Here is a 13,483-nt window from a genome sequence, read left to right on the forward strand (position 1 = left end):
AAGATATGGTTGGTTTATTTTTTTGTCTTATTGTTTTTTATTTTTATTTTTTTTTATTTTTATTTTTATTTTCTCCAGAATTATTTTAAGGTTGAAAAAAAAAAGAAATTTGGTGAGGACTTTTTTATTTTTTATTATTCTTTTATTTTATTTTTTTTAAAAAAGAAAAAAAAAAAAAAACCTCCTTTGCCAGTTGCTTTAAAAACTATCATCACCAAACTCTGTGGACAAATATACAAATACCTATAAGCATATCACCATGGCCCAACAAAACCAACCGGCCTTTTTATCGCATCCACAACCAACCATCGCTTACCCGCCAGCGGTGGCTTCAGGGTTATCTTCAACAGCGGCTCTTGTGCCGGCTCTTAGCTCAGCAACTTCTTCCAATACTTCTCTATCGGTTCCCATGGCCCCCTTTGCTCAACGGACAAGTTCTCGCTCAGGAGATTCTCAAGGCTCGCATTCTTCATCATCGCCGACCCCAACACCTTCGCCTTTATCATCTGCTGGTCCTGGGCCAAATTCTTTTACAGCTGCATCTACTTCATCTTCGTCCTCCTCACTTTCGTCTGCTTCACCGACTTCATCTAGCCCCAAGATGCTCATCCAACCCCTCTCCAGACTCAAAATCAAGGGCCACTACAATACCGCCCGTAAGCACATCAACCGGATAATGGCCAAGTCCTTTTTACCATCGCTACTTGGCCCTTTGGCTCCTACAACTTCACCCAAACCGGGACGTTCCCACTCGGAAGACCAATCTTCAAGATCCGGGCCATCATCTTCTTCTTCATCTTCATCTTTTTCTTTTTCTTCTACTTCTCAGCCGCAAACAAATAATAAACCTTCAGAAAACGACCCACCACCGCTGCCTCCACCACAAGCTCCTCCGTTTTTAGCTCTCCCACCAGAGTCGGCCACAGGAAGTTTCCCTCGAAGTCGGTCGGGAAGCATTGCAACCTCGCCATCGACCCACGATCTGCATCTCGGAGCCATATTGCAACTGCCACCTGCAGCAGCAGCGGGTCGTCTTACATATCATGACAATGGCTCAAGTGCATCCGGACTTTCGCGAGTATCTTCATGGGCTTCATCGTCTCTTGGCGGGACTCCAGCCCATACGCTTTATGGTGCCGGGCGGTTTCTTGCCAGTGATGCTGAATCTGGTGTGGCCTTTTTTAACGATGGAGAAGATGAATCTATATATTCAACAGCAACAACCAGCCCTCACAAACCGTCAAATCTTGCACAATACCAACTGGCTCCTAAAAAAACCCGTATTGACTTTACACGACAGCTACCAGTTGAGCTTAGCCAACAGATTCTAACGCATTTATCACCCAAAGATCTGTGTGCTTGTGCACTTGTTTCGCAATCGTGGCGGTCACTTGCAGATTCTGATGCAGTTTGGCGTGAAAAGTATTCATCATTGTCACAATGGCCCCAGGTGTTACCTGCAGACTTGTCGTGGAAACAGTTGTATGCAACAAAATCGTCACTAAACTTCAGATGGGCGCGGGGGCAGCCTGTGGCCAAGGCACTTGTGGGGCATCAAGATAGTGTTTACAGTTGCCATTACAATGAAGAGATTATTGTGACTGGGTCCCGCGACCATACAATCAAAGTCTGGCATGCTGACACTGGTGCATTGCTCAAAACAATTGGCCGACCTACCGAGGGCGCAGGCGCTTCTCAACCGGCCATGGAGGACTCTGGAAATAGCAGTGACGATAGTAGTGGGGATGACGACGAATTTGTGCATATGGGGTCGGTAGTCTCAATCCACTTTGCAGATGGCCTGATGGTATCCGGGTCATCAGATAGTACTTTTATAGTACGGGACTTGGAAACAATGCGCGGAATTGTACGCGTGCGACACCATACTGGCGGCGTGCTGGGTGTGTGCGTAAGCGACAAGTACGTGGCAACATGCTCTAAGGATTCCACTATCTGCGTATGGGACCGCAGTGAGTGTAGGCTGGGTAACCCGGTACTACCGCTTGTTGCTCAACTACGAGGCCACCGTGGGCCTGTTAATGCAATCCAGTTACGTGGCGATCATCTTGTAAGCGCTGGAGGCGATGGTGTGGTCAAGTTGTGGACGCTCAATGGTTCTGATCTTCCTGGTGCTCCAGCGGCTCCCCTGGTCCCCCCTGGATCATGTTTACGGTCATTCCGGGGGCATACTCGTGGTCTTGCATGTGTACAGATTGCTGAGGGTGACAAGTTTGAGACTGTAATTTCTGGGGGGAATGACAATACGATTCGTGTTTGGGATGTGCTAAGTGGGTCATGTGTCCGCGTACTTGCTGGTCATAAGGATATGGTGCGATGTGTAGATGTGAGCTGTGGCCGAATTGTTTCTGCATCATACGACTTGACTATCCGCGTGTGGGACTACGAATCTGGCAAGCCAGTTGCGGAGTTATCTGGATGGTTTGGGTCCTGGATTTTTACGGCTAAGGCTACAGCTAAGCGGATAGTAGCGACGTCTTTTGGGATCAAGCCTGTGATTTTGGATTTTGGTGAGGGACTTGATCAGAGGTATTTAGATTACATTAAATAGATGTCATGGAATGGCATAGAATGAGATATTATTATTAAATATTAAAGGAACTCAATACAGTGTTTATTTAGTTATAAGTTTTAAAAGTTTTTTTTTTTTTTCTTTTTTTTTTTTGTGGAAAAGATGAGGTGGAGGTAAAAGGCAGAGGAAGTTTCGGATAAATTCTATATATAAAAGATCTCGGTGATTATGTAATTTTATAGAGGTGTGCGGCTTTACCGCTACCAAATAAAATAAAATAAAAAAAAACCAAAAAGCATAAAAATTTATTTTTTTAATCTTTTTTTAATCTTTTTTTAATCTTTTTTTAATCTTTTTTTAATCTTTTTTTAATCTTTTTTTATTCTTATTCATGAAGATGTAACAAAAACATAAGCCATTGATTATCGTGATATCAATCTATATATATATATATATATATATATTTTCATTTTTACCATGTTCCCTTCTTTTTTTTTTTTGTGGTATTAATTTGACTACAAGTTAAGAATCAAGAAATATATCGATATTTTATTATAAAAATTGGTTTTGGTCTTGATAAAATAAAAAGAAAAATAAAATAAAATAAAAATCCCTCAGTGGTACGAAGTTAATTTATATATAGATATATATATATTGAAGAAAAAAAAAGAAATAACTTTGGCCAAAGTTAAATGAAAACAAGTTAAAGCACATGTTCTTGTTTGTATTTTTTTTTTTTTTTGGCAAAGATATAATATATATCTTTTACCAATTAAATTAAATTAAATAAACTGTGTATTATAATAATATACAGTTTATTTTGAAATTTGCAATTAAACCTTTTAAGCTCCCCCCCAAAAAAAAAAAAAAAAATGTGAGACTCATTATTACATTATTATGCAAACCCCATAATGATTAAAGAATGAATACTTTTTTTTTTCCTTTATAAATTGTTTTAATTAAAAAAAAAAAGAAAAAAAAAACTAAATATTTAAACGGGGAAAAAAAACCTCCCCTGAATAACCTTAGAATCAGCATCATTTTGACTTTACAATAGAATGAGATGTATTTTTCAATTTAATATGATATATATCCATATATGGAAGGATATATATATATGGTCTTTTTTTCTTTTTAGGTCAAAAACGTGGTGATCAAATTGGGGCCAAAAATCAAGACTGAAAAATATACAAAAATATACAAAAATATACAAAAATACGAAAATTTTACAATCTGTTCCAATCTGTTCCAATCTGTTTCAATATATATATAAAAAAGAGTTAAATTAATTTAAATTAAATAAATATAAAAAATATAAAAAATATAAAAAAACTGTTAGTTGAAAGATTTGTTTGTAAATTATAAGTATATCCTATTTTCAGAATATACAGTCGAGTTAACCCCATAAACTTGAATAATAATAACTTGTCAATACTTTAACTAAACCTCAAAGAAATTTTCAAATTCATTGTTAAAATCAATCAATCAATCAATCAATCAATAGATCAATCAATCAATCAATCAATAGATCAATCAATCAATCTTTTTTTTTCTAATACCCTCAAATTGTATCAATCAAAATAATCAGATTATCTAGATAAACAATCACTAAGCTTATTATCATTTAAGCTTAACTATAAACTGTTTCTAAATCCTTTACTTATTTCAAACTAGACAACTTTCATGTACATGTATCCAATATATAGTATATAGTATATATTATATAGAAATATAAATAAATAAAAAATGAAAAAAAATGAGAAAATGAAAAAAAAAAAAAAAAAAAAATTGAAACAAAGAAAGCAAAATAAAAAGCAATCAAACTACTTTCTTCAATCCCCAATCTAAACCAACCACAATGATGGTGTACTTCGAAGTGACTCTCCATCCTCATCAAAATCGCTTGGGGAATGTAACCCAATATCCCCACTCACACTATCTGCACGACCCATCACGCCTTGGCCAGCAATCGCCGCGCTACTCATCATTGCCGATGCCGATGCAGCGTCCAGTCTGGGCTGTCCTGGAATGGCACTTACCATGTCATCTTCGTCTTCCAGGTCTTGCAATGAATCGGTGGGCAATTTGGCACGGCGGATCCCAAATGTGGTGGGCAACGTTACATCTATTGGTGCCGTGGCAGAATGCTCTTGTTGTGGTTGTTGTTGTTGTTGCACACTGCTGCTGCTGCTGTTGTTGTTGCCTTGTTTCGATGCTGGATATGCTACACCCAAAGCCGCAACGCCTCCCAACGCACTTGCCGAGGAATTAGCCGAAGCTCCATTTTTAGGAGGACTTGTCGACAACAAACCAGACCCCCCACCCGAAGGCCCGGAAAATGAACCGAGCAGCGGTGCTCGCATATCGCTTAAGCTGGCCTTGGATTGAAGCAGAGCCTCGAGGTCTGCAATATATGTTTTGGATCGAGTACCGCTAGGTGACCCGGCTCTAATCCGCGGGCTACCTGTTCTTGGGGATGAGCCGCCATTAGGTGTCACCGCACCTGACGAAGTTGAAGACATGGATGACACAGAGCCTGCACGTGGAGTTAAGGCCGCAGTATGGCCAGGAGAATATGCTTGAAGCGAAAGTGGAGGGGCCGCAGATGCTTGTCTTGGGCTTGGAATATTGAGTGGTTGGATAGCTGGTGGGCTGGCCACAAGAGTAGTAGTTGCTGGAACCGAGGATGGTCCATGGGGGGCCAGTACGTGGGCAGTTGTTGAGATGGCCGCCAATGCTGGAGAAAGAGGGTCGTCTGGGTCCATAGAATTTCCGTTATCATCTTCGTTATCCTGGTCAACAATGTCCACGCTGGAGACAGTGCTCATGAGTCTGGTACGCGCACCGTCTGCTGTAGCCGATTCAGTTCTTGTCATTTCCGGAGCAGTGAGCACGCCAGTTAGTGGAGGGGCAGTTGATGAACTTGTTGTTGCAGAGGTTGGTGCCAATGCCGTGACACTACGGTTAAGAGCCGGAGGCAACTTCTGGCCTGCATCTTGGGCCAAAACAGACCCAGGAGTCATGTAGCTGGTACCTGCACGGATGGCTGACGAGACGGCTGAAGATGCTGGAGTACCCGGGACAGTTGGGGTGGTAGGAGTATATGGTGCTGAGCCAGAAACACCAGCAACAGTAGTTGTTGGGGCTGTAGGAGTCAATGGAGATGGAACTGGAGGGGCAGAAGTTTCCACAATGGTTGAAGCCACTGAACGTCTAAGTTGAGGGACATAGGTGGTGGATGAAGAAGCGGTTGCGGATGATTGGGTGCGGCCACGAAGTTCCTGATACATGTTAAAGCGGTCAATGTAAGGTTGCGGAGAATCCTTTGTTGCGAGCTCGTAGGTAGGTGGTGGGGCATCCGGGACGGAGTTTGCAGAGGAGGAGGAACCGGACGAGACACTAGAAGCAGAAGAAATCAGGGGGGCACCATCAGTGGGCGGGTCTTCTTCTTCTTCTTCGGGCACATCATCCGGGATTGGTGGTGGGGGTTCGTCGGCGTCAAATGGAGGTGGAGCCACAGAAGGTTTGCGCAAGAAATGGATGGGTCGATCGGCCATCGGGGTTAGTGAGGGAGGGCCATCTGCAGGGGCTGGGAAGGGTCTATGATGAGCAGCAGCAGAGGGCCTTCTTGAGACCGGGTCGATATAGGGAGGGAGATAGACATTTGAGTTTGTGCAGTGAGGGTCGAGGAGGTGGATGGGAGAGTCGATGGAGATTTCATAGTGCTTGCGTTTTGCCGGGTCTGCGCCTGGTGCCGGGTTAGGATCTTTGCGGGAGATGCGGAGAACGATTTTGATCCAGTGATGGACCTTAATGTTTTCGTAGGTTGAGTTTGGATGGAGGGTTTCCTTTTTAAGAGGGAACTCTGTAGGGATGAGTGGAGTGATTTCGTTTTCGACAGAGATACCTTCAAAGGCATTTGGTGTAGGTCCTGAGGGGGCCAATTCAAGAAGAAGATTACCCGAAAGACCCTCTTTGGAAGCAATTTCTTCGAGAAGAAAGCGTTTTGTAGGTTCGATACGATGAACACGCTTATTTTTACAATAGTACTCACAGTTTTCAGTCATGTAGACACGGATACGGTGGAGCTGAACCTTGGCCAAAGGCGTTAGCTTAAAGGCAATAGGGATGCGGGTGCCTATGGGGAAAGCTTTGCCAGAGATGACGATTTCATAGTAGAGTTGGTCTTCCCATGACTTTGCAATGGCAATGGGTTCCGAGATCTCAAGGTTATTGTCAGAGGGGGCGCGGATGATGGGGACTAATTTAGATCCGGAGACTTTTGTACGGAAGGTTCCTGGTTTATCGACTGCGGCATCAAGATAATACTTGACGGAGCCAAAGTTACACTCTAGGGATTCTGGGAGGGATTGTGGGATTGGAAGCTCAAAATTGTAGTAATATTCGCCGGGTTCAAAAGTGCGGTAACCCTTTTGCTGGGTTTCTGCCTCGACGGGTTCATCTTTAGAAAAGGACCTGCGGGGGACCAAATTGTGGACAAGCGAGGAGGAGGAAGGGTCGCGTGACGGGGAATAGGAGGGTCGGACCGAAGCGGAACGCTTTGAAGCCAAAGAAACTGAGGAGGAAACGCGGTGGGGTGGAGAGGAGATTTGTGGAGGTCCTGGAGATGGAGAAGCAGCTCTGCGGAGTCGGTCAGCAAAGGCTTTGATTGCATTTGTAGACTCTTGTGGTTGTTCTGAGAGTTGGAGTGAGCTTGTTGCACTAGACTGGGACCTTGTATGGTGATGGGATTTGCGGAAGGAGGGTCTTTCGAGATCTGAAGCACCGGAATTTGCACGGGACCTTGATGGCAAGACATCTTCCAATGAGGAAGATGAGGAATCTAGGTGTTGCATTCTATGAGCGCTATCTCTATGAAGTTTAACCATATTTGCGCCGGAGGTGACATCTGAGTTTGGGAAAGAAGCCTTGAAAAAGTCCCATCCATGGGAGTGGATAGTATTTGATTCTGAAGTTTCTTGTTTTTTAGGTGGGATTCCCTCGGGCCATTCAGTTCTGGCTATTCCCTTGAAAGCTAAAGTGATTGAACGGATTTTTGTTGGTTTAAGGATTTTGACAATGAGGGTACCACGGAGGATTGACGGGGAACGATCATGGTATTCCTGTGGGGTGAATCCACGAAGGAATAAAAGAGGTTCTGCTAGAACAATGGCTAGTGAGACACTTGTTGTTGAGACTATTTCATTTTCTGGGACTTGGAAGGAGAGGTCTACTGGGGAAAATACTTCAGATGGGAAGATTGGAGAGTTTGGTGCCATGACTGAGGAAGGACGTGGGGAAGTTGTTCTAGAAGATTTTTTAAAGGTATTTGAGGAAGAAGATGTAGAGGAGGAAGATGTAGATGTAGATGTGGATGTGGATGTAGAAGTAGATGTGGATGTGGATATAGGTGTAGTTGTAGAGAAAGAGCCAGAGCTGCCAGATGGAGGGATTCCAGAGCCATCATGACGATGGATAGAGAGGGTTGGCAGGTGGTGTGTTGGCATTTAGGGTGGGTATATATAAGATATGATGTGATATGATATCAATATATGAATATATGAATATATGAATAGGTATTAATTAAATGATAAGAAAAGTATGAAAAAGAAAGTAAGAAAGAAAGAAATAGGAAAATATGAAAATATGAAAATAGTATATAAATTTTTTTTTTTTTTTTTTTTTGAAAATATATATATAAAACTAATAAATTATAATAAAAAAAAAAAAAACCGCGCAGAATAAAAAAAAAAAATATTCAAGTGGAGAAAAAAAAAATTAAAATAAAATAAAATAAAAAGTCAATCATTTAGTACCAACCAGCGGTACTAAAAAAAAAAAAAAAAAAAAAAAAAAAAAAAAGGCCCAAAATTGAAAAAAAGGAAGCGGCGCTATTATGGTGTTACCAGGTATGTTTGATTATGTAATTGAGTGGAGGAGCAGCAATAGTAGTTAAGCTGCAGCAGTCGTTGTAATATCGCGCAAATTGCACTAATAAGGTTAGAATATCACGTGGTAAATTATGCATTTGCTGTTAAAGATGGGAAGTTGCATTTAAGTTTCATTTACGTTACAGTTTTTAATTACATTTTAATTACATTTTTTAATTACATTTTTAATTACGTTTTTAATTACATTTCTTAATTACATTTCTTGATTACAAAAATCAAAAAAAAAAAAATTTCAATTTCTTTCATTTTGTTTTTTTTTTCACATGCTTTGTTACATTTTTTTTATTTTTATTTTGTTATTACAATTCTTTTTTAATACACGTGCCACACTGTGGCGCTCACATGTCTCCTTCCTTCCTTCCTTCCTTCCCACCTGTCGAAGCCCGTTGATTTTTTTTGTGTGCTGCTGCTGCCACCACCACCACCACCACCACCACCCAATCCACACACTGTTTTGTTCTGTTCTGTTTTGTTTCTACTCTGCACTCCACGGCTTTTAAAATTCAATTTTTTTTTTTTTTTTTTTTTTTTTTTTTTTTTTTTTTTTTTATTAACCACCACTACCGTCGGCTCTTCCACACACACACACAAAATTTTCCATTTTTCACTGTCTTGCAACTGCACTGCCATTGGCCACACAACTTTTTTTTTTTTTATTATTTTTTATTTTTTTAAAAAAAACCTCCCCAACTATTATTTATCTTCCCAAAAAAATTTTATTTTTATTTTTTTTATATTTAAATTTAAATTTAAATAAATTTTTATCTTCATTATCTTCTTCTTCTTCTTCTTCTTCTTTTTCTTTTTAGTCTTCCAGGAACTTATAATAATAATATAAATAAACTCACTTCCATCAAAATATGAAAATCTCTCAAAAACTCGCCCAGGCTCATTCCGGGTCTCAGGCTTCCAGACCAACCTACTCTTTCGAGTACTTTGTCCCAAAAACTACCCAAGGTGTCCAAAACCTTTACGACCGTATGGACCGCATGTACGATCTCGGACCTGCCTTTATTGACGTCACTTGGAATGCCGGTGGATCTACTGAATCCCCTTCTGCTAATAACCTCACCACAGAAATCGTAGCAACAGCACAAGGTATCCTCGGCCTAGAAACTTGTATGCATCTCACTTGTACTGGTATGCCAAAGGAAACAGTCGAAGCCGCTCTTGAACAGGCTTACAAGGCTGGATGCCAAAACATCCTGGCTCTCCGTGGTGACAAGGCTGAAGGTAAATCAGACTCAGACTCTGATAAGGATACCTTTATCTATGCAAAGGACCTTATCCGCTTCATCCGCAACAAATATGGCGATTACTTTGATATTTGCGTCGCAGGTTACCCAGAAGGCCACCCAGAGGAACCCGACCCTAAAGTCCTTATCAAGTACCTCAAGGAAAAAGTCGACGCAGGTGCAAACTTCGTCATCACCCAAATGTTTTACAATGTCGATACCTTCCTCTCTTGGGTCCAGCAATGCCGTGAAGCTGGAATTAATGTCCCAATCATTCCAGGAATTATGCCTATCTCCACCTACGCTTCATTCCTTCGCCGTGCAAACTGGTGCCAGGTTGATATCCCTAAACATTTCCTCGAGGCCCTCGAACCCATCAAGGGTGATGACTCTGAAGTCCGTGAGGTTGGTACCCAGCTCGTCGCTGATATGTGCCGTAAAATGCTTGCAAATGGCATTACCCATCTCCATTTCTATACAATGAACCTTGAACGTGCTACCATTATGATTCTCGAATCTCTTTCTCTTCTTGAACAATCCCCAGCTGTTACTCCTCAAGAAGAACGTCCTACCTCTTCTTCCTCCGTCTCATCATCCTCCTCTCTCAAGGTTAATAACCCACCACTCCCATGGCGCCAATCCCTTGGTCTCACCCGTAAAGAGGAATCGGTCCGCCCCATTTTCTGGAAAAATAGAAAACATTCCTATGTCGCCCGTACTCAAGATTGGGATGAATTCCCCAACGGCCGCTGGGGTGATTCCCGTTCTCCAGCTTATGGTGAGCTCGAGCGCTACGGTGGTGTCATGCGCCACTCCTCTGCCCGTGCCCGTGAAATCTGGGGACAGCCTGCGTCTTACCGCGAACTTGCATCCACTTTTGTCCGTTACATTAATGGCAAAACCTCCTCTCTCCCATGGTCTGATTCCCCCATTTCCGCCGAGGTTGATGAAATTAAACCCCAGCTCATTGATCTTAACACCCGTGGCATTCTCACAATCAACTCCCAACCTTCTGTAAATGGTGTTCCCTCAAACCACCCTGTCCATGGATGGGGACCTGCCCATGGCTATGTCTATCAAAAGGCCTACCTCGAACTCTTGGTTCCTGAATCCCTTGCTGATAAAATCATTGCCCAAATTACTCAGGACCCCCAGATTACATACTACTCGGTCGACAATGCGGGTCATCTTGAAACAAATGCCCCGGAAAATGGCGGCCCCAACGCTGTCACATGGGGTATCTACCCTGGCCACGAGGTAATCCAACCTACAATTGTCGAAAAGATTTCATTCTTGGCTTGGAAGGACGAAGCTTTCAAGTTGGCCCACGAATGGGCTCGCTGCTGTGACAAGGACTCTGCAGCCCAAAAACTTCTCAACGAAGTTGCGGACCAATGGAGACTAATCAACATTGTTCACAATGACTTCCAGTCCTCCAACAAGATCTTTGAAGCTCTTGCCGGCATTTCTGCATTTTAATAAAATAGACAAGAATCCGTGATTCTTATTATTATTATTATTATTACAGTCAACGGGAAAACTCAACCGCTCCCGTGGACTCATTTCTAAAAAGACTTCAACTCTTTTCAGAGAAGATTTCAACCTTCTTAACGACTTTCTTAATGACTTGACGAACCTTCATAGCCCCACTTTCAACAAAGTGTTGGGTCCATTTTTTGTTTTATTTTATTTTTTTTTAATTAATGATTTTCATGTGTGTTTATGTGTTTTGTATTTACGAAAAAGGATTTTTTTTTTTTTAAAAAAAAGCATTTATTATATTATAAATTTAGTTAGTATTTAGATAATTTTTTTTGAAATAAATTAATCAATCAATATATCAATAAATCAACTAATAGAAATACTCTCAATCTTCTTTCGTAATCCACCCAACTCATCCTTATCAAATGCAAACTGTAACCCAGGCCCTGAATTAGAAATTAAATGATCAAGAGCTGTTAATGCTCGAGCCTTGACTGCAGCAGCCCGTGCCAACAGTTTGGCCCTCTCTGGATCATTAGCTGGCCGTGCCAAAACTGACGCCACAGCTATTGGCAAATCATTAGGTACGCGCACTAACCATTTGGCAGTTTGCACCAGCGGTGACTCTTCCTCAGGGTTGAGAGGCGGAACAATTTCTTCACCAGCCACCTTTAACGCTTCCGCACGAATGTCACCAAGTCCCTTAACCACCTGCTCAATCTTCTCTCTCACATTTTTGCCCGCCAATTTACTCAGCTCTTTATCTTCATCCTCATCCTCCTCCTTCCCTAACTCAATCTCGCCGCCGCCGTCTTCTTCCGTCGTCTCAGCCATAGGTTCCCGGCTTACCCCATGAAGAGCAGTCCCAGCTGCTGTCAGTTTCGCATAGTTATTATACACCAATGCCTTTTGTTCGCTGTCCAGTGTCCGGATTTCTGCCACTAGCTCGTTTTCAATCTGTAGCAGTGTCTTGAGATCGTGCCGTGCTATCAGGTCCCGAACAAACGTGTCAATCGGTTGTACATACACCCCGTTGACCTCCGTTTTCTTTGTCTCTGGTGAAGACTCCGGTTGTCCTGCTACATATTTCTCATAAGCCGTATAGAGCCCAGCTACAATTTCTGAGGGATCATTTGCTCCACTTGCTCCACTTTGATCAGACAATGTAGTGCCTTCCGGAACAGATTCCAAAGGTGTTGTAGGGGATGCAGGAGACGCAAGTGCTGATGAATCTGTGGTTAATGTTGTTCCTGTAATTGTCTGAGCCGTTGATGATGATGATGATGATGATGATGCAGTCGACGATGCTGGTTCCGCAGAGAGCTTGTAAAATGCTCGCAACGCGTTGCGGCGTGCAGCAGAGGCCTCACGCGAAGTTAGTCGGTCTGTTTTTGAAGACAAGGTTGCTGGTGACGCTGGTGGGATGGCTGTGGTTGGCGAAGGTTGTGGTGATGCCATGCTGTTGTGTTTGATTTTTTGTTGTTATTAGGGTGGGTCGTTTATTTTGGGTGTTTGTGTTGAAATTTTAAATTTTGTAAAAAAAGAAAAAAAAAAAAATTTGGTGATTTAATGGTGTTAATATGTAGTGGAGAAAAACCCTAAACCTTGGACTAGTTTTTTGACAAGCTGATGAAAGCAATTTTGGATTTGAATGGACAATTAAAGATTTTAATTACTTTCATGACTACAACTAGGGTAATAATTAATTTATATATATATATATATATATATGGCTATTGTTTATTTTTAAAAATATTTGTTTCTATGCCATTGGTTTTTAGTTAAATAAAATGTGAGTTAAAGAAATTTAACAAACACCTTGCCATTTGCATTCTAAGAAAAGGAAAGTCTTATTATGGAATTCCTTATCATTTTCACTAAGTTAATAACAAAATCCAAGTATAGTTAACAATTTTTTAATAAGCATAAACAAAGGGTTAACTCTTACTTTTTGATATATTTAGCTTAACCTCTAACTCAGCCCTCAAAGATTCTTGTTGAAATTAATTATAGGTTGATTATAAATTCCTTTAAAACAAAAAAGATAAACAAGCATGAACTCATTTTAAAATGAATTTTAAAGTGATTTCTTTGCTTTGAAATTAAAAAAAAACTTAGTTTTGTAACTTTTTTTCTAGTTTTTGAGAACGTTATCCGGAAGCTCTAAAAGAAAATGCAACCTGCTAATGGAAGTCAAAGTGAATCCGTCTAAAGTTTTAAGTTGATTGGTTAAAATTGGATTTCTTTTTTTTTCTTTCTTTTAACGATTTCAAAATTTTTAAAAT

General features: G+C 41.1%; 4 protein-coding genes across 4 annotated transcripts; 2 read left to right on the forward strand and 2 right to left on the reverse strand.

Annotated features, from left to right (window-relative positions):
• Window positions 1–259: 259 nt before the first annotated feature.
• On the forward strand, window positions 260–2,569 carry SAPINGB_P005166 (uncharacterized protein; the record flags this gene model as incomplete). Its single annotated transcript, XM_031999881.1, has 1 exon — window positions 260–2,569. One exon carries the CDS (start codon window positions 260–262, stop codon window positions 2,567–2,569), a length of 2,310 nt encoding a protein of 769 aa, XP_031855772.1.
• A 1,805-nt stretch (window positions 2,570–4,374) lies between these two features.
• On the reverse strand, window positions 4,375–8,037 carry SAPINGB_P005167 (uncharacterized protein; the record flags this gene model as incomplete). The annotated part of the gene is made up of 1 exon (XM_031999882.1): window positions 4,375–8,037. The coding sequence occupies one exon, from the start codon at window positions 8,035–8,037 to the stop codon at window positions 4,375–4,377; it is 3,663 nt and encodes a 1,220-aa protein (XP_031855773.1).
• A 1,304-nt stretch (window positions 8,038–9,341) lies between these two features.
• SAPINGB_P005168 (uncharacterized protein) lies at window positions 9,342–11,195 on the forward strand (the record flags this gene model as incomplete). Its single annotated transcript, XM_031999883.1, has 1 exon — window positions 9,342–11,195. The coding sequence occupies one exon, from the start codon at window positions 9,342–9,344 to the stop codon at window positions 11,193–11,195; it is 1,854 nt and encodes a 617-aa protein (XP_031855774.1).
• A 369-nt stretch (window positions 11,196–11,564) lies between these two features.
• Window positions 11,565–12,656, reverse strand: SAPINGB_P005169 (uncharacterized protein; the record flags this gene model as incomplete). The annotated part of the gene is made up of 1 exon (XM_031999884.1): window positions 11,565–12,656. One exon carries the CDS (start codon window positions 12,654–12,656, stop codon window positions 11,565–11,567), a length of 1,092 nt encoding a protein of 363 aa, XP_031855775.1.
• Window positions 12,657–13,483: the final 827 nt, after the last annotated feature.

The sequence above is a fragment of the Magnusiomyces paraingens genome (assembly GCF_902498895.1).
Source record: "Magnusiomyces paraingens strain CBS 517.90 genome assembly, contig: contig4, whole genome shotgun sequence".
Taxonomy (NCBI): domain Eukaryota; kingdom Fungi; phylum Ascomycota; class Dipodascomycetes; order Dipodascales; family Dipodascaceae; genus Magnusiomyces; species Magnusiomyces paraingens.